At 37.9% G+C, this 18,740-nt stretch overlaps 1 protein-coding gene and 1 long non-coding RNA gene across 4 annotated transcripts; one reads left to right on the top strand and one right to left on the bottom strand.

Annotated features, from left to right (window-relative positions):
• Positions 1-77: 77 nt before the first annotated feature.
• Positions 78-5,501, bottom strand: d2hgdh (D-2-hydroxyglutarate dehydrogenase). Its single transcript, XM_023288052.3, has 10 exons — positions 5,348-5,501; positions 3,646-4,009; positions 3,484-3,541; positions 3,260-3,399; positions 2,944-3,137; positions 2,685-2,853; positions 2,442-2,585; positions 2,212-2,354; positions 1,003-1,168; positions 78-900 (listed from the first exon to the last, which is right to left on the bottom strand). Exons 2-10 carry the CDS (start codon positions 3,971-3,973, stop codon positions 638-640), a joined length of 1,605 nt encoding a protein of 534 aa, XP_023143820.1. The 5' UTR covers positions 3,974-4,009; positions 5,348-5,501; the 3' UTR covers positions 78-637.
• A 64-nt stretch (positions 5,502-5,565) lies between these two features.
• Positions 5,566-11,307, top strand: LOC129347781 (uncharacterized). 3 transcript variants are annotated; one of them, XR_008600036.1, is made up of 4 exons: positions 6,208-6,447; positions 7,350-7,450; positions 9,196-11,026; positions 11,131-11,307. It is a non-coding gene; the product is annotated as an uncharacterized LOC129347781 (long non-coding RNA). The 3 variants fall into 3 exon arrangements; XR_008600034.1 differs by having other exon boundaries at positions 11,090-11,307; XR_008600035.1 differs by having other exon boundaries at positions 5,566-6,447; positions 9,196-11,307.
• The last annotated feature ends 7,433 nt before the right edge of the window (positions 11,308-18,740 follow it).

Genomic DNA, 18,740 nt, shown 5'->3' with positions numbered 1-18,740 from the left:
ACGCTGACTCTACTACATGGGAAACAATTTAAATGCAGAACATGACAAAAACAGAGCTGCCCACCAGTCACATGATGCGACTTTAAATATTTACTTTATTATATACAAAAGCACAACATTTCACTGTTTTAGACATTTCTTTACTCACTCTGTTATTGCCTGTCTGCCCTCTAGTGGCAATTAGTAGGCACACTAATAAGAAGACGGTCATGATTGCTTGCAGTCAGTAACACTGAAAAATCTGCTCTGAGCTTTTTGAAGCGTCCATAATACAAAATCTGAAACTTGTTGAATATTCATTAGTATAAGGACCGCATCAGACTAGAGAACTTGTCAGTACAATTAGCAGAGGTAGATAAAACTATATAATGAACCATAGCTTTATTTGAACAATTTTGCTGAAGCAGAGATCCTTCCAAAATTAATGCTTTGTGCACAACAAAAATGAAACTACTTCAGGTGTTGGAAACATACAATAGAGGTCGCATGGTGTTTGCAGATTGCTCGGCAAATTCCGTGTCTTGTGCAAAGCCGGCAGCTCGGTAGCAAATGTGTGAAAAGGGTGTGCCAGGAAAGAGCATCAGCTGTCACGAAAACCACGCGCAGCTAAAGTGGAGCTCTACATTAATTACCTCAGTCATTTCAGGTTGTCTGGTAAAGTCTTGTATGGGTTGAGGATGCCTTTGGGGTCCAGCATGGCCTTGATGTTACCCATGAGGGCCACAGCTTGGCTCGGTTTACTGTAGTAGATGTAGTTCCTCTTCTTCAGACCCAGTCCATGCTCGGCGCTAATGCTGCCCTGACAGCTGGCTGTCCATTCATAAACAAACGGCTCAATGGCAGCCAGGAGAGCAGGATCTTTAGCAGGAGAAGTGATGTTCAGGTGCAGGTTACCGTCACCTACAGGACAAGGTGAAGGAAAGAAGTGAGAGAGACGGAAATATGCTAAAAGACACCACTACATCAAATCTCCTGATGCACTCTTATATCATGTTGCCTTACCTACGTGTCCGTATCCCACCACGCTCTTGGCCCGGTCACCCAGGTGCTGCCTCATGTCCGTCACGAGCTGGTAGATCCGCTCCACTGGGAGTGAGATGTCATACTTGTAGGTGAAGCCATCATGAGTCAGAGCCTCCGTGACACGTTCACGCATCGACCACAGAGCCTGAAAAGGTGGGAATGGAAAGGTTGACGGCATCATCATCACTTGTGCCTACATGCCTACTGGGGTTTTCACCTTGTTCAGAAGGAAAACACTGAGCATGATCAGCTCACGCACAGCAAAGACAGTGAGTCTGGTAGAACTCCATGCATTTAACTGTTATTTCTGCATGTTATAACAAAAATTGTCTATGATGCTTGAGTAAATTAAACTGCAATTAACAAAACCTAGACAAAAAAAAAAAAGTTTAATTTTCAATTTCTGCATTTTGGCACTGTTAAGTTTCTTGGATGCTGAATGATATCTCTTTTCGGGCACCAAAAATTGCAGGAAAAATCCCTCCCACACAAGAATTACAAATGATTCCATGCAGAATTATTATTTAGGAAACATAATCAATGTCATCATATGACATTGATTACCTAAAAAGAATATGTCTGGTGTGATATTCTATAGTTGTATTATGGTGAAAAAATACTGCAATATTAGCATATATCTCAAAACTTTCCAATGTCGTTACCCTGTCTGTGGCAGGAAGGCTGAAGGATATTTGGTCCTACTGAAAATGGAAATCTTTAATAACTGGTTGTAAATACATGCTTTCATTTCTATTTTAAAAAAAAGGCCAAATAATCTCCAAATACAACTAAACTCTGCTGTTTTTTTTTTTTTGTTTTTTTTTTTTTTTTTAGCAATTGTTAACTAAACAAGATTATACAGTGTAGTTGTTAGGGGCGGTTTTCTGGTGCTCTGGAGAGTATTTACAGCAGCTGGATGGTGCATGTGGGATGGACTCAAAATAGACCTCAGTGTCTTGAGATGATTATAATGAAGACACAAGTCACCCAGTGCAACAGTGTGGCTCACTGGTGTGTTTTTAAATAGTTTCGGGAAAAACAGTGGAGCTTTGTGGCACAGAGGTAGAAACTATATCAGGCTCTGGCTACAGAGACAATTAAAAATCAAACATTGTGGGTTTTGGTCGTTCGGCAGGCAATTTTTTGATCATAACAAAACCTGGAATATCACCAGATTTATCAACTTGCCTTTATTTTTGACTCTTCGGTTGCTACAGTTCCGTCAGTAACAAATGTTGACGCGATTGCCTCCTCTAGGAAGTTGTCCAGCTTCTGTGAGTCATGGTCCGGGTCAGATCCAGATGTTTCTATGACGATGTAGAACGGGCAATCTGTAGAACAAAGGAAGAGGTTGGTCTCTGCGAGTTTATTTGTTCCATATACCAAATACACATGTGCATGTGTGTGTGTGTATTTACCAGAGATAGGATTGGGCAGTTTGAGGTGTGTGTTCAACAGTCTCATACATTCGCTGTCCAGGAACTCAAAGGCAGACAGAATTTCTCCCAGCATACCTCTGCAGAGCTGAAATGTCTTCAAAAGCTCCTCGAAGGTCTCACAGCCTAAGAGCAGAAACAAATATGACTGAATGGCTACCTCTAAAATCTAACTAAACTACCTATTTACACTCAGTGATGAGGGAAGCCAGCAGAAAATCCTACCCAGGAAAACCACATTAGTGGATTTGGGCTTCCGTGGACAAAGGATGGATACTGCGGTGATGACCCCTAAAGTGCCCTCTGAGCCTATGAAGAGCTGCTTGAGATCGTATCCTGTATTGTCTTTCCGCAGGGTGGCCAGGCAGTCCAGCACCCGTCCATCTGCCAACACCTACCGACAGAAATGTGAACGTTAATCCCGTACCTTACGTGTTTATAATAATGTATTTGTTGAAAAGTATCATTTATTCACTCAACTCACAACTTCCAGACCCAGCACAGTCCCATGCAAGGAGCCGTATCGCAGCAGCCGGAGTCCACCTGCATTAGTTGCCACATTACCCCCGATTTGGCAACTACCTTTTGCCCCAAGATCCAGGGGCATGATGTAGTCTCTCTCCTCCAGGTAAAGGGACAAGTTCTCCAAGACACAGCCTGCCTGACAGGTCAGAATACCTGATAAAGAGTCAATGATTAACTCAGTGATGATGCACGTACATTTGGGAGAAAAACTTGAATTTTTAAGTACATCTCAAAACACTTTATTGAAACTACAGCTTGTTTGAGATGAAACATACCAGAGATATTATCAAAGGTCAGGATGTTGTTCATAAGAGAGGTGGAGAGGATGATCTCATCATAAACTGGCACGCTGCCACCGACCAGCCCAGTATTACCTCCTTGGGGATTCACCGCCAGGTTACGATTGTAACAATACCTGCAGGAGGAAAACAAAACAGCTTAAGCAGCTTGGGGAGCAGATAAACACCTTGTGTCTATTTATTTACTGTTGTCTATCTACCTGAGAATTTGAGATACTTCCTCTGTTGTCTGAGGTCTCAGCAGCACTTCACTAGAACCTGCAAGAGACACAAGAACAGAAGAATGAGATATATAAACATCAGCAAATCCATATAATGAATTACATCAAGTAAAATGTCTTGAATGCAGTTCTAGGCTTCACCTTTCACAGTCTTGAGCCAGTCCACATTACTGGACTCCACCAGGTCAGGGTCCGTGATGGTCCTGCCTGGTAGGATCTTCCTGAAATAGGCCAAATCTTCATCAGTGACTTTGGAAAAAGGCAGTCTCTCTGGGGCTCCAGCAGGGGATGACTTCGGCTCAACATGCAGCTTACGAGTGGAGGCCACAAACTGCCCTGAGCTGCAGGCGAGAAATGGACTGTGGAAGTCTGCAGGTGAAAGTCTGGCTGCACATGTGAGGGTGCTGTGGGGGCACAGATGTCTCACAGCTGCCCTCAGCCTCACTGTTCTCTGGAAAATTCCTGCCATGACTGAAGAGACAGTACGCGGAAGTGGCAAAACATGCTGCGGAAAAGAAATGGATTAAACAAGGTTGGATATCTTTATCTTATTTATGCGGCAGTAGAGTTGGTACTAGATATGTGGAAGGTTAGGCAAATTACAACTCTAGCTAATCTTTGTTTGTTAGCAAGCCATTCCTCTGATGTAACCTAAAATCATTGCCCTGCTGTGTTCTTAAATGTAACTTTTAAGTAAGTCATGTTAATTTATGTTATATAAGATCTTGTTAAGTCTTAAACTTAATATTTAAATTAATCAAACAAAAGTTTTCTTAATCAATTATACTGTAGGGTTTTAACCTTAATATTTAACTTACTCACTTAAATGTACATAATATAAATACTGTAGGGTGTGAACCTTAATCTTTCACTTTGTGAGTTAAGTAAATTTAAAACAGAAATCTTATCTTTCAACTGGAATTCACTTTAGCTCAGTGTCTGTTATTTTTAATGTTCCTTATAAATAAGAGTGAGTTAATGAAAATTGACATATTGCCTTTTGCACCTGTTTATTTTAAATGTTAAGTTACTTCCTGGGTATCCTGTTTTTGTTTTGTCCGTCGAAGCAATTTGTACACCCTCGTTTCCCAAACTGCCATACATGCAAGTTATTGTTATTATTACTAGTTAAAGGTTGAAAAGCTTTAGACAGAAAACTACAAACTTTATTTTAGATGTTAAACTATAGCAATCCAATTAAGGCCAGATTTTTCCTACATATTGAATACTTTTATGTATTTTTAAAAATGAAGAAATGAAATAGTTCCAGATAGTGGTTTCTGAAGTACTAAATTCAGCATATTGAGTCATAGCATTACATCTATTTCTTCCACAGAGTTGTCTAAACACAAAGGAAATCTTCTGAATAGTCTTGCTGATGTGTTCATAAGTATTGCTTGTATCTCAGTAAATATATTAAGAATATAGAGAAGATATAAAGTGAGATATAATTCACGAGAGATATGAGATGTTTACCTAACTACTGGATTGGACTTTTGTAACATGACATTAAAAACACAAACCTCAGGCCACTTTATCACCAACCGGTTTCACTCTTGACAGCCAACTATATACATATTTGTTTCTTATTAACTCTACAGTGGTAAATGTTAAATGCTGATTCTACAAAAAGCCTCATTATTCTCACTGCAAGTTGCTTTCTTGCTACGAAACATTTATCTAATGAACTGCAGACAAACATCTTGAAGATTTAGCGTTGTTTTCACAACAACAAACTGTTAATTTCAAGTTTCACCTGCACCTGAAGCTGCAGCTAGCTAAGCTAGCATGTTTAGCATACGGATTGAGAAGACATTAGCGAGAAATGTGTTCATTTACTCACCAGAAACGCTCATTTAACAGCCCGCATCAATCCGTCCACGTGTCCTTTTTGTGTAATATTTCACTGCGACGTCTATCACAAAGTTCAAGGGCAGCTCAGCTACTTTAAGATGCCATTTTCAGTGTTTACAACTAGCACGTTAGCAAATGCAGGAAGCTGGGGTAAAAGAGGAGGAGAATGGACCAATCAGAAGTCGGCTTTCAGATTCAGCCAATAGCCGCGGATCTTCATTATCATTGAACAGCCAATGATGATTGAAGCCATTTCAAATGAAGATTTAGAATGACAATAGTCAATTGCAGACTCTTTACAATCCGTGTATGGGTCGCTCATTCGTTCTTCCGTTTCAAAATAAAATCTAAAAACCCAAGAAACCGCCTTGTTTTTTGTTTTTCAGTTTCTAAAACCTAAATGCAGAAATGTATTATTTAACTGATGAAAAAAAACACAGTGTTGGATTTTTGCTCTAGCTTTTTAAACCTGAAATACAAAATACGGCTGTTGTTTTATTTTTTGCAACACCGGAAGTCACCGTGGAAGAACAATTTAGATCTGGTCGCAAAACCCACACAGAAATCAGCGACAGTTTAGCTCCACATTGCTCGATAATGAGTGTTACAGTGTTACAATCAGATCCGACACAATCCGGATTGTGTATATTTTGGCAATTGGATTTTCCGTTCTGAAACGGATACTGAAAAACAACAAACGAGTGGTTATTTGATTTTCATTTTAAAATACAAAAATTAAAATTGAAATACAAGGCGTTTTTCCTTTTCATAATCAAAACGGGATATACGATATTTTTAAAATGCTTTAATTTTCATTTTATATTTAGAATAACAAAAAAATAAAATCAGTAAGAGACAGAAACGAAAAAAGGTCAGTTTTTTTTCATTTTCTGAGACCGGAAATGGTCATCAGCAAGTGTGGAGCCAACGGACAACAAGCTTCTCAGAGGGCGGAGCCAGAGAGCAGTGATTGGTCAGACCATAGAAGACCATAGAAGACAGCGCGCAGGCGTATCTAGTCTTCTATATATATATATCTATGGTCGGCACGTCTGCTAGCATCTCTGGCTGCTGTTGGAGTAAGACACGGTAAGAAGATAAATATTTCCAACCAGTAGCGTTGTATTGTTGTACGTTAAGTCAGCGACTTGTGAAGAGTTGTGTTTTGTCGTGTTTGAGCAGTTGGTCTGGGCGCGTTAGCTAGCTAATCGGCTAAGTTAGCTAGCGGGCTAATTAACACAGGTGGCTAACTTACCGCTGAACACCTGTGTTAGTTGCTGCCGTAGCTGTCCTCATTATTACAATGACCTTCTCAATCTGTATTTCTTTGCTGTGTATTTTAGCTTTTAAAAAAGCTATTTTACTTTAAGGTTAACTGAAACCCGTTGAGCTGCACTGAAGTTTAACATTCAGCTGGTTTGAATTAAACCTCGCTTAACTTAACATTGCGCAACATTACCTCTCTGAATCTCCATAATCTCATTAAATTCCTTCTCTTTTCCACTGCTCAAGTTCAATCCAGTATATAAAATGACATTAATAGTGAATAAACTAACAACCAGCCATTGTATTTATTTATTATTGCATGTATTTGTAGTAAAACATGAGATGAAACATCCTACTTTTGGATCTAGAACTGCACAAGCCGTTCATTTTCAGTCACCTGACGAGTTAAACTCCCCTTTTTATGTGAGGTTGAAGCAGAAAGTCTGAGTTAACAAAGAAAGTTCTTTATAATTTGCGATACCTGTTATCTCTGACTGAGGCTTTAGTTTTTGTTGAGCCGATTTACACGTCGAAACTTTGTTCCGGAAGATTTCTCAGTAGCTCAGAGGACAGGCTGCTTTTTACACAACCTTGTAAGAGAATGTCTGTCAAAGCTTTCTGCAGAATTTAGAAACACAACACTTCCTAAACAGATATTTTGAGGCTGTGAGGTTGAACGTTTGAGAGTATATCAGCGTGTTTGTTTGTGGTCTTTCTGTTTCTAGGTGGAAGCTGAATTAGTGAGGATGACTCCTGCTCCTGTCATCTCTAAGCTCCTCACAGATCTTTACCTGCACATGAGGAAAATCACTCCTGTAGAATGCAGGTATGTTTGTCATTATTATAAAAAGATGTTGCTTGGTGACCTGTCAGAAACCCATTATACAGAGTCAGCCAAAATAATGTTTACACACATCGGGAAAAGAAAAACTTGCATAAATATTTCGATACCAAATTTATTCAGACATCACGAGATTAATAAAAGTTATCTTTGGCCTCTACAATTACAAGAGGTGCTCAAAGTGGTGGCCACTGGCTTCCAGACATTTCTGCTGTGTTGTAGACGTCACTTGTTGATACTCCATTCATGAGGGTAATGCCATCTGTTGGGAAAACATCGTACAACAGGACACAGAGTTATCGTGATTTGATCAAACTTAGAAAGAGGAATCTATATGTATAGAAGTACTTATACAAATGAAATATTTATAAAAGTTTTTCTTTTCCTGATGTGTGTACATTATTTTGGCTGACTCAGACTCTGTGAACTTAATGAGAACAAAACTGTCATTTAATTGTTGCTCTGAAAGCTTCTTTAGTGAAAACCGGCTGGTGTTCTGCTTTGAAACAAACTGCTGATGACGTCTGTGTTTTTAGGTTTAACCCCACAGTTTCTGAATGAACTGATAGTTGTTTTTTTTTCTTGATCAATGTGGATGTTGTAATTGATGGTAACATTTACTGATCATATAATCAGCATGACAATATAACAGTATAACATTCTGACCACCTGACTAATACTGTGTTGGTCCCTTTATGCTGCTAAAACTCCTCTGACCCAGTGGTTCATCAGAACCTCTGGGGAAGTCCTGTGGATTCTGTGGATCCTGTGGATCCTGTGGGTTGCAGGGTGGGTCCTACCTAGACCAGGCTGGTCCTGGACCATCCCACAGATGCTCAATCAGATCTGGATGTGGGGAATGTGGAACCCAGGTGAACAGCTTAGCTCTGTCGTGTTCCTCGGACCACTCCTGAGTAGTTTTAGTTTGTCCTGCTGAGGGTGGCAGCTGGCATCAAGGACTGCTGTTGCCATGGAGACTAGGGGGTTGTTTGTCCTGCAGTGTTTAGGTGGTGGTACATGTCAAACATCCACATGAATGTCAAGGTTTCCCAGCAGAATGTTACATTAGAACAAGATGATGGATGTTGTTCTCTTCAGCTGTCAGTGGTCAGAATGTTGTGGCTGATCAGTGGATCCAGAGTTATACAAAAGTGTAGTATGTGTGCAGTGCAGAAGAGATTTACTTTATTGTATGCGATTTTAGTGGTCCCATCAGAGAAAATCATATCCATATACAGATTTTTATTAATTCCAGGGCTGGTTCAGTAAAGATTATAATAATAACTACATCAGATAATTCTTTGTCGCAGTTGGAACTTTGCAGACTGAGAGATGGTGGGGAAGGTTTGCAGTTCTTGTTTTAGCAAAATATGTTATAATAGAAGATCTTTATTGTCATTGTACATGAAATTATCTGCAAACCAGCAAAGTGTATCAGTCTGAGGTATTTAAAAATAAATAAAGAAAAATGCTTCTAAAGCCAATAATAAACAGAATATTTTGAGGTAATATTCTAAAAAGGAAAGAAATGCTCCATTCTCACTTCTCTCAGGATAAACTGTCATTGAAATTGACTTTAAATTTAGCTTCAACACGAGATAAAAACATTTACTTTCATTACTGATGTCAAGTTTTGATAAAGTTCATGCTACTTTTATAAAATGATGAAAGTGAATAAATTGTATTTCTGTGATCTGTGTTTGATTTCTATCTTTTCTCCTGTCATCCAGATGTTCAGAGGGAGATGATGCCACATCTGGTCCAGCTGATGGAAGGTCTTGAAGTTCTCTGACTGGCCTCGACTGAAGATGGTCGTCTCACTGGATTTAAGGTTCAGATGCTCAGTAACAAACTCCACCAATGTGCCAACAGGGAAGCTTTAGGTTTATTAAATGTTGCTATGAAGGTATCACTGTTTTTCTTTGTGAATGTAATTTGCTCCAACTGAAACTTGAATTAGAACTTAGAAGTAAATCCTTCCATCTGAAAGGATTTAGTTGCATTAATAACCTCATAACATTCTAATTTTTCTTCCAGTCTTGGTTGGAAATAGAATCTCTGTATTGATTCAGGTAAAAACTGAACTTCACAGCATGTTGGAGCAAAACAACCAGATGAAAACTGTGATGGTGTTGGATTGTCAGACCGTAATGTTGCAGCTCAAAGTAGCTTTTCTAGCTCAGTTCATTCTGACATTCAGCTATGAATCAACACAGCAGATGGTGATCCATGCTGTGGAAGTCTCACATCTCCTGATTTAATGGAGCTGCTTTGCACTTTTTACACTGTTTATTCACCAACACTTTATTTAATAAAAGTCCCATCTAGTTTTCATGAGGAATGTGATGTTTTAATTTCTCTGTGAATAACTGCAGTCTAATGCAACAGCTGGAATTGTAACATCTGTCCTGATATTGATCATGAAGTATTGATCAGAATACTTATGGTCAGCAGTCATCCGTGAAGTTTTACATTAAATTCTTTACTTGTGTTGTGAACTTTGGTAAGAAGCAGAAACTTTAGCTTTGCCATGGATACATGAGTGTTAAATTCTGTCCATGTTTCCATTTTGGGAAATTCAGTCCAGTTCCAGAATGTGGAGGAATTTAGTCTCACAATCACAGACAACAAATATTATCTGAAAGTCGGGTTATTGTTGTTTATCAGCACAATACAAAAAGATTAATGTTAGAAATATTCCAGTTAAGACTCTAGAATATCATGATTTATGTAAATTTACCTCAATAATATGAATGTTCAGGTTAAGATTGTGCAGTGTTATTTATTATGTAACTTTAGCTGATTGAAGTTTATGACTCCACTACAATATTATTTAAATTGACATCATTATTATAATATTTAGGGTCAGACCCTACAGTATTGAGATTAAGAAATCAAATATTCTATAAAATGTAAATACACTGAACTCATTTGGATATATTTAAATGAGACTCTACAATATTATTTGACACAAATCTATCTAAATCAAAATTTTAATAATTTTTACTCCAGACATTTACTGGAGTGATTTAAATATTAAAATCACTCCTTTCTAATCCTCTGCTGTACGTTCAAACCTGAGGCCTTAAATAGAAACACACAAGTATCTGTTTGAAGGAACTTCTGCAGAGTCCTGGTTCCAGAACATGATGATAGAATTATAGACAAACTTTAACAAAAGCTGCCTGAGAGTTTACAGGTTTTTATGTTGGATTTCTTCAGTAATTTAATGAGAGTTATCAGCAAAAATCAAGTGTTCATTTGATGAACTTCATTTCCTAAAACATCCAGAATTGGAGCTCATATCTTTGGCAGCTGTAAAGTTTCTGCTCCTTCAAAGTTCACAACACAATGAATTAATTCCTAAAACACTCTCAATGCTGGAGAGTGTTTGTGATGCTGAAGCAGTGACCAGTTTTTCTGTTGCTTCTCTGGAGATGCACAATGAGGGACGTCTGCAGTGACTGAGAAAGAGTCTCACCACATCCTGACATGAGGAAAAAGACTTTATTGAAGACTACAATAAGAAAAACTATCAGACAGCAGACGGCTGCATTCAAGGTGAGCTCTGAACATCTAATCTGGAACAGGAATTCAATAATGGCAGTATGAGCTTCATTTCAGTCTGTAGCTGCTGAATTCATGGATGAATCATCTGGCACTAGAGAAGAAGACCATCATACATCCACGTCAGCTGATGGAGGTCCAAGAGTCTCACTGAACAAACAACCTACAGAGTGAAGACCTCAAATCTGATTGGACGGCCTCCTATTCAGCCACATGTGTGAACAAATGCCTCTAAGTTGATTTGTTTTCTAAAATAAATCTAGTTTGAGTCCTAATCTATGCCTGTGTTTGCTTCTTTACACTGCTGTTAACAGTTTAGGCTGTTAGATTGTTCCAGATAAGACAAGTACAAGATTCTTCAGAGCCGTTCTACCACGAGCCTGACAGGAAGAACTCCAACAGCTACTGAATGTTCCTGTGGTCCCCTCAAGGCTACAGGAGGAGTCCTACGAGGACGAGCCGGTCCACCTGATGGAGGCCAGTCGCTGTGGTTCAAAGCCAACACCGACTACGTGGACTTCTACTGGACCACATGGAGGCCTTCAAACCAGACCAACAAGTTCACGACTCCCCGACTCGTGGGTCTGAGGACGCCGCCGAGCCTCGGTCCAGCCAGCCTCCTGTCTGTGGGTGTTTGAGTGCTGAGAGGTTTGTGGATGTAAGTGAACGTGTCTGTGTTGAAACAGCAGCTTTGGACTCACTAACGCCGGGAAAAACCAAGAGCTCCTTTATTTGTGACTTCCACTAAAAAACTGAAGAAAATAAGTTTGCCAGGATTCTGACTGATAACAGATTATTAAATAATGAAATTAATAGTTTAAATGTTCCTTTAAACAATCCTTTTAGGTCTACATTTCCTTTACACTGACTCCTTGGTATATGTACAAGTATTTTGGGTGGAATATACCATTAAGCCCGATGTTCAAGGGTTCTTTTGGGAATATACCATTAAACCAACCTTTTAGGTAAATGTTCCAGGATGCTGGGTAGAATATACCATCAGATCAACCTTTTAGGTCGACATTGGAAGATTTTAGAGTAGACTATTACTCCAAACCATCCTTTAGGTCTACATTTAAGATAGAATACTCCTTTACACCAAGATTTTTTGGTCTACATTGAAGGATTATAGGTGGAATATTCCTTTGAACAAACTTTTTAAGTTCATATTAAAGGATGTTGGGTGGAATCATCAGACCAACCTCCAAGGTCTACAGTGGTGAATTTTAGGTGGAATATACCATTAAACTCCCCTTTTAGGTCTACATTGAAGGATTTTAGGTGGAATTTTCTTCCAAACCGTCTTTTAGTCTACATTTAAGGATGTTTAGGATGGTATATTCTTCCAAACCAACTTCTCAGGTCTACATTTCAGGTGGAATATTCCTCCATACTAACTTTTTTGGTCGACATTGAAGGATTTTTTCTAAACCACCCTTTTGGGTCTATATTTGAGGTTTTAGGTGGAATATTCCTTTTAACCAGCCCCTCAGGTCTCTTTGAGGATTTTGGATGGAATACTCGGTTAAACCAACATTTTAGGTGCATGTCCAAGGATTTTTGGTGGAATGTTCCTTTAAGGTGGATATTTGAGGACCTTGTAGGTGGAATACTTACTGAAACCAGCCTTTTAGGTCAACATTCAAAGATTTAAGGTGGAATATTCCTTTAAACCAACCTAAATTTCATGTTTTGATCATTATCAAGTGAGAAACCTCAATCCAGACTCCTCATAATGATGTTTGAGATTTATGCTGCTGTTATTTGTTTAGTCCAGACTAAATGACAGAAATCCACAACTGTAATTTTATTTCAGGACTCGGTTATTAAATGTCAAAACAATCCATGTGACTCTAAAAACTCAGCTGTACAAACTCCAAGATTAAACTCTCCACAAGGATCCAAAGTAAGTTGGACTTCTACATGAGAGCTTTAATTATTCTTCATCTACTTCCTGAAAAGTTTGGTCAATAAAATAGACAAAAACTAATATTTTCAGCTGAACTAAAGACAGACTGTGATTTTTCTGCTCACATGTTGTGTGTTGTTGTAAACTTACTCTTTGAAATAAATAGCAGCCTAACCCCCTGGAAACCAGTGTTTGTCCTGTTTTTGTGTTGCTCCTCGGCGACCCTAGACAGCCAGGTCGTAATGTTTTTTGAGCAACACACCATACTATGAGGTTTTTACAATGATGGTTCTACTATGAAACCAGTTTGACATGTTCAGGCGTTCTTTGTGTGAAAACTCAGAGATTTCAGGTATCAGAAGGTGGTTTTCAACTTTCTTTATTAACTTTCTGCTTCAACTTTAAACTAAATTTCCTTCAGTAAGCTGTGTTCCTATTGGCTGTCCAGGTGGCTGCTTGGTGTTATTAGGAACACCTGAGCAGCTCAGTGTCTTCCTGCTTTATTTAGCTGCAGTCAAACATTTCCTCTGCTTCTCTTCACCACTGAACCGGGTTTGGCTCCATTGCTTTAGTTTGTTCTTTAGGCGTTGGCTTGCAGCTTCCAGCAGTAAAATCGTCTTTAATGTGTTTCTTGGTGTGTTTTAGGGCTTTGTACTGGATAGTTGTCTTGGTAAATGTGGTTCTTTAGCCACAGTTAGCACATGGTGCTAATGTGTGCAGTGATTAGTGGATTTGGTGCAGCTGAGTTGTGTCTTTATCTTGGCTGTAGTGAGTCTTTAGAGGTTTTTGGTCAGACACATTCTGTATTCTTGTTTGAGAACCAACGTTGGTTGTCCAGAAGGTAAGAGTTCCTGTCCTGATTCTCTGTTCTCAGAGGTTCTCTGGTAGGCTGCAGGAGACTTTAGCGTTTGGGTTGTGCTAGTTTGGTTTTTGTATGGTTTCATTTGGACGACTATCTTGAGGCCCCTCCATGTGGTTTAGTGAGGTTTTCTGGAACAGTTCTACAAAGCAACCTGCAGCAGAAGAGACTTTGAGAGTTTTTAGGAAGTTCTGGAGACCAGACTTTAGAGCAGCAGAAACATTTGTCAGCAGTTTGAGCAGGAGAAGGTGAGCTTCAGAGTAGAAATGAGACGGAAACCTTCTTGACCCGTGTGGTGTAGAGTTTGAGCAGGTTGTGAAGAGTCTGTAGTTCTTTGGTCTGAAAGCACAAGAAGAGTCGAACTCATTAAATAGATAAAACAGAGATATTGTTGGTACTTCTGTCGACTCAAGTTATCCTCAGTTTTCCTTAGACTGAATATCAAGTTTATATTTTAAATGATTTCCCATGTGAGCCCAAGAAGACTTCATTAAAACTCCCCTCCATCCCCTGGACACAACATATTTTATTACCATGTTAAATGTTTTTTTTTTTTTAATGTTTTTGAGTTTTAATCATAGTTTTAGCATAGTTTTTTCTCTTTGCTTGTTTAGTTTTGTCATCTGTGTGAAAGGTGCTAAACAAATAAAGTTGAATTGATAAACTGAATAATTGACTAACTCATGATTGTGACAACAGAAGTATTTTCATTGTGATTTAAGGGTTTGTTTCATTTTTAAGGTTGGGGTTAAAATCTTGACAGAAAAAAAGATTAAAGAAATAAACTACATTAAAAAAGCAATTAAATCAAAGGAAAAAACATTTAATACAATAAAACTTTTAAAAAGAAAATTAAACATTAAATACAATTAAATTATATTAAACAAAATATTTAATAATTAAACAGAAGATACAAAACATGTAATTATGAAATTAAACAAAATTTTTAAACAAAAATATTAAACATTAAAGATGAAATATTTTAGATAATTAAACATTTAAAAAATACAATTAAACAAGAACAATATTAAACATTTAAAAAATACAAAACATTTAGATTATTAAACCTTTAAAAAGACAAAACATTGAATTAAAAAATTAAATGTTTAATTAGAAAATTAAATCTTAAAGACAATAAAACTTTAAATAGGAATTAAACAGAAAATACAATGAAGCATTTAAAAAGAAAATTAAACATTAAAAGGTGGTAAAACATTTAAAAAGAAAAACCTTAAAGATTTAATCGAAAAATTAAACATTGGGAAAGAAAAGGAAATTTTTCAAACAAGCCGATAAAACATTTGAAAAAACAATTAAACATTAAAAAGACAAAACATTTGGAAATCAAATCAGACATTAGAAAAGAATAAAAGGTGAGAAAAGAGCAAAACTAAACATTTAAGAAGAATCAAACTAAAGACAAAACATTTGAAAAGACACCAGTTAAACTTTAGAAGATCAAATTAAACAGAAGAGAATAAAACGATCAAAAAGAGCAAAAACAGATAAAGGTCCAAAAGCGTTTTCTAGTCTGAAATGAAAACATCAAGTTGTTTCTTCAAACACTTCCTCTTTCTATGTTCTTGGTTTGATTGTGGACAGATTTACTAAGAACTCATTTAAGAAAACTGCTTTCCAGATAAAGTCTACTAGTAGTTGAAGGCATTTATCAAACTAATGTTACCTTCTGATCTCCACAAACTTTACTGTTCAGTGAAGAGAATCAAAGTTTGTTGAGGATTTCTAAAAAACCCACAGGTGAAGGTCTGAGAAGAACTCAGATGATCTAAATGTGAAATCAAGACTCATGGTCACAAGTTTTAAGGCTTCTGTTAACCAGAAAGTTCAAACTAACAGAGAAGTACTGAGAAACTTTTAAAATTTCAGTCCTCAGACTGTCTGAAGGTTCAAACTAACAGAGAACTACTCAGAACTTTTAAGATTTCAGTCCTCAGACTGTCTGAAGGTTCAAACTAACAGAGAACTACTCAGGAACTTAGAAGATATCAGTCCTTGGACTGTCTGAAGGTTCAAACTAACAGAGAACTACTCAGGAACTTAGAAGATATCAGTCCTTGGACTGTCTGAAAGTTCAATCTAACAGAGAACTACTGTGGGACTTAGAAAATTTCAGCCCTCAGACTGTGTGAAAGCTCAGGTCCTGAGGACTCGGGAGGTGTGGAGGCTTTGGAAAGTCTTGGAACTGAGGGTTCCACCCTCCAGCACAAAGGCTGAAGTCCAACCTCCTGAGAAAAACGGTCGAGTCGAGACTCGAGTTAAAAAAAAACTCGAAAACGACAAAAAATAGATGATAAATGCGCAAAAAAAAGAAGAATTAGTATCTGAGCGAGTAGCTCAGGGGGATAAGAAGAAGACTACCAAGTGGAAGGTCGCAGGTTCAAGACCCACCACCGGCAGTTTTCTTTCTTTGTCTTTGTCAGGATTTTGAGAAAATTTAAGAAGGGTCTGGTCTTGAACCAGCGACCTGCAGCTCCATAGGCAAATCCTTAACTCACTGAGCTACAGATCAGATAAAAGAAATAATTTCGTCGTCCCTTTGGCATCGTAGTTCCTGAAGTGACCACATGGGTGGAGCCAAGGCGGAGTCTGGGTGGAGTCAGGGCGGAGAGTAGGCGGGGAGGTGGGTGGCGGCCTCCCCCCCCAACACCCCCCCCCCCCCCCCCCCCCCCCCCACCCCCCCCCCCCCCCGAGTTCTTCGAGTCTCCACAGGTTTTCCCGAGTTTCTGGAGTTTCCACCAGGTCGGAGGCAGAACAAGTTGTCATGAAGAGGTGTTGAAGTCGGCCAGGATGGACTGACTTTTTACAGCGACTAGAAGGAAGACCACTAGAAGAGCAGGTCTTTAACCACCATCCATAAAATCCATGGAGTCGCTCCAGAGAAATGAAAGGTCAACTTTTATCAACCTCCATCCAGATGTTCAACTTGATATCTTTACTTTGACATTTTTAGCACCACAAACCTTTAGTATCACACTTTATTATCATTTATTAGGACTTTAATGGAATCCACCAGCAGATTTAGTTTTTGTTGACAAACTTTATTCTTGTCATCGTGGGACTGCAGTATTTAAAACTGTTCCTTCTATTTGACCTCATGTTTATTAGTTTTAGTGGAGAAAGTTATTTTAGTTGTCGATTAGTCTCTTAAAAACCAAATAATAAATTGGATTAGTCAAGAGGTTTAAATTTCTTACTTTGTCATATTTTAAATATGACAAAAAATATAAAAATAAAGCATCTTGAGACAATTTGACCTGTATTTGGCGTTATATAAATAAAATTGAATTCAAATTGTATGTATCTTGTAATGTTGGAGTAATTCAGCCATATATGTTGGAAAACACATTTTCTTTGTCCATTAATCTGTTTGTTTTCTCCAGTAATTCATTTCTTGTTTTGGTTTATAAAATGTCAAACCCAAATATATTCAGTTTACTGTCATAAAAACCAAAAAGATTTACATTCATGATGCAGGAATCAGGCAGTTTTTCACTTTTTATCTTAGTTTAGTCAGAAAGATAGTTGATAATGTGTGAATTGTTGCAGCTTGTGAGCCGTAGAAGGTTTTAATCTTTGGGGCCGAGTGTCAAAAAACATTTAGAAACCAACATCAACAAAACACAACAAAGATTTGAACATCATTAAAGGGAAATCCAACTTTTGCATGACAATGTCTAATTAAAGGACATTTATTTCCAACGTAAATGTGTGATATTCATCCTCTGGAGCTTTCTCTTCACATCGTCTTCCACCTGGACTGGTTTGGTCGGGAGCATGTGCAACAAACATTTGAAAAACTGCACTTTAACATCAATGAATGACACTGAAGTTTAATCTCTACATAAATGAGACTGAGTCTGGATGTGCTGCTCTGTCATTAACTCCTAAGTTTAGGGAAAGTTCAAACAAAAGAGGACAGTTCAGATAAGACTTGAGAATGAGCTTATTTTGAACAAACATCTCAGACTTTCTGAGCTTCAGCACCTCTAGCAAGATATTTTAACAACAAGCAACTCAAGAGATCCAGAAGTTGGAGAGAGTTAGCTTTAGCTGAGCCAAAGAACATGTGGGACGCTAACCTAGCAAACATTTCAGACTTTTCTCTGTGAATTCTGAGAAATAATTTCCTATTTAATGACAGAGCTACACATCTTAACTCAGTCTCATTAAAACAGACTCTAATTCAGTGTCATCCATCCATATATTAAAGTGCAGTTACCCAAAATGTTTGTTGCATGAGCTCCAACAAAACCTGTCCAGGTAGAAGGCCACTTTGACAAACAGGAAGTGGAAGATTCCAAGCAGATTTATAGAAGGGGGAAACTGTACTAAGTGTGGTCGAGTATAGAGGGGTGTTTTGTGGGTTTTTAAGGCTGATAATGATTATTAGTGAGACATTTGGAGTAGATATTCATTTGCAGTAAATGAAAGTATTTAAAATCTTGGAGTTAAACTTAGAAGAACACAAACTCTAACAGAAAACTTTGTTGATACGTTTTTGTTTTGTTTACAGATGTTAAGTTAAAGGAGTTTTATTTATACATTCCTGAAATGACAGATACTAGAACCCGGACACTATTTTATTTTATTTACTACAGAGGCATTAATTTAGATCTTGAACAGATGAGATGTTAATTTCTCTCTACGAAACACAGCAATAACAAACCATCAGATGCTGAAATCCTACCAGAGAAATGATAAGTTCTGTTTAAGAAAAAAATTTGAACTGAGCCATGTTGGTTTTTAAAAAAGCTGACTTTTCAGATTGAGACAGATCACTCCAGAAGACAGAGCGACCACAGGTAGATTGAGGTTCAGAGCCAAAGTAGCGCCATTTTTAAATGTATTTATTACCATAAATCAGTAAAAAATAAAATACTGATGATCAGTAAATCAGTCAGCCCACAATTACTACAATT

This window comes from Amphiprion ocellaris, chromosome 20 (assembly GCF_022539595.1).
Source record: "Amphiprion ocellaris isolate individual 3 ecotype Okinawa chromosome 20, ASM2253959v1, whole genome shotgun sequence".
NCBI lineage: Eukaryota > Metazoa > Chordata > Actinopteri > Pomacentridae > Amphiprion > Amphiprion ocellaris.
Note: the sequence above shows the minus strand (reverse complement) of the source record. Positions and strands in the feature narration are given on the sequence as shown.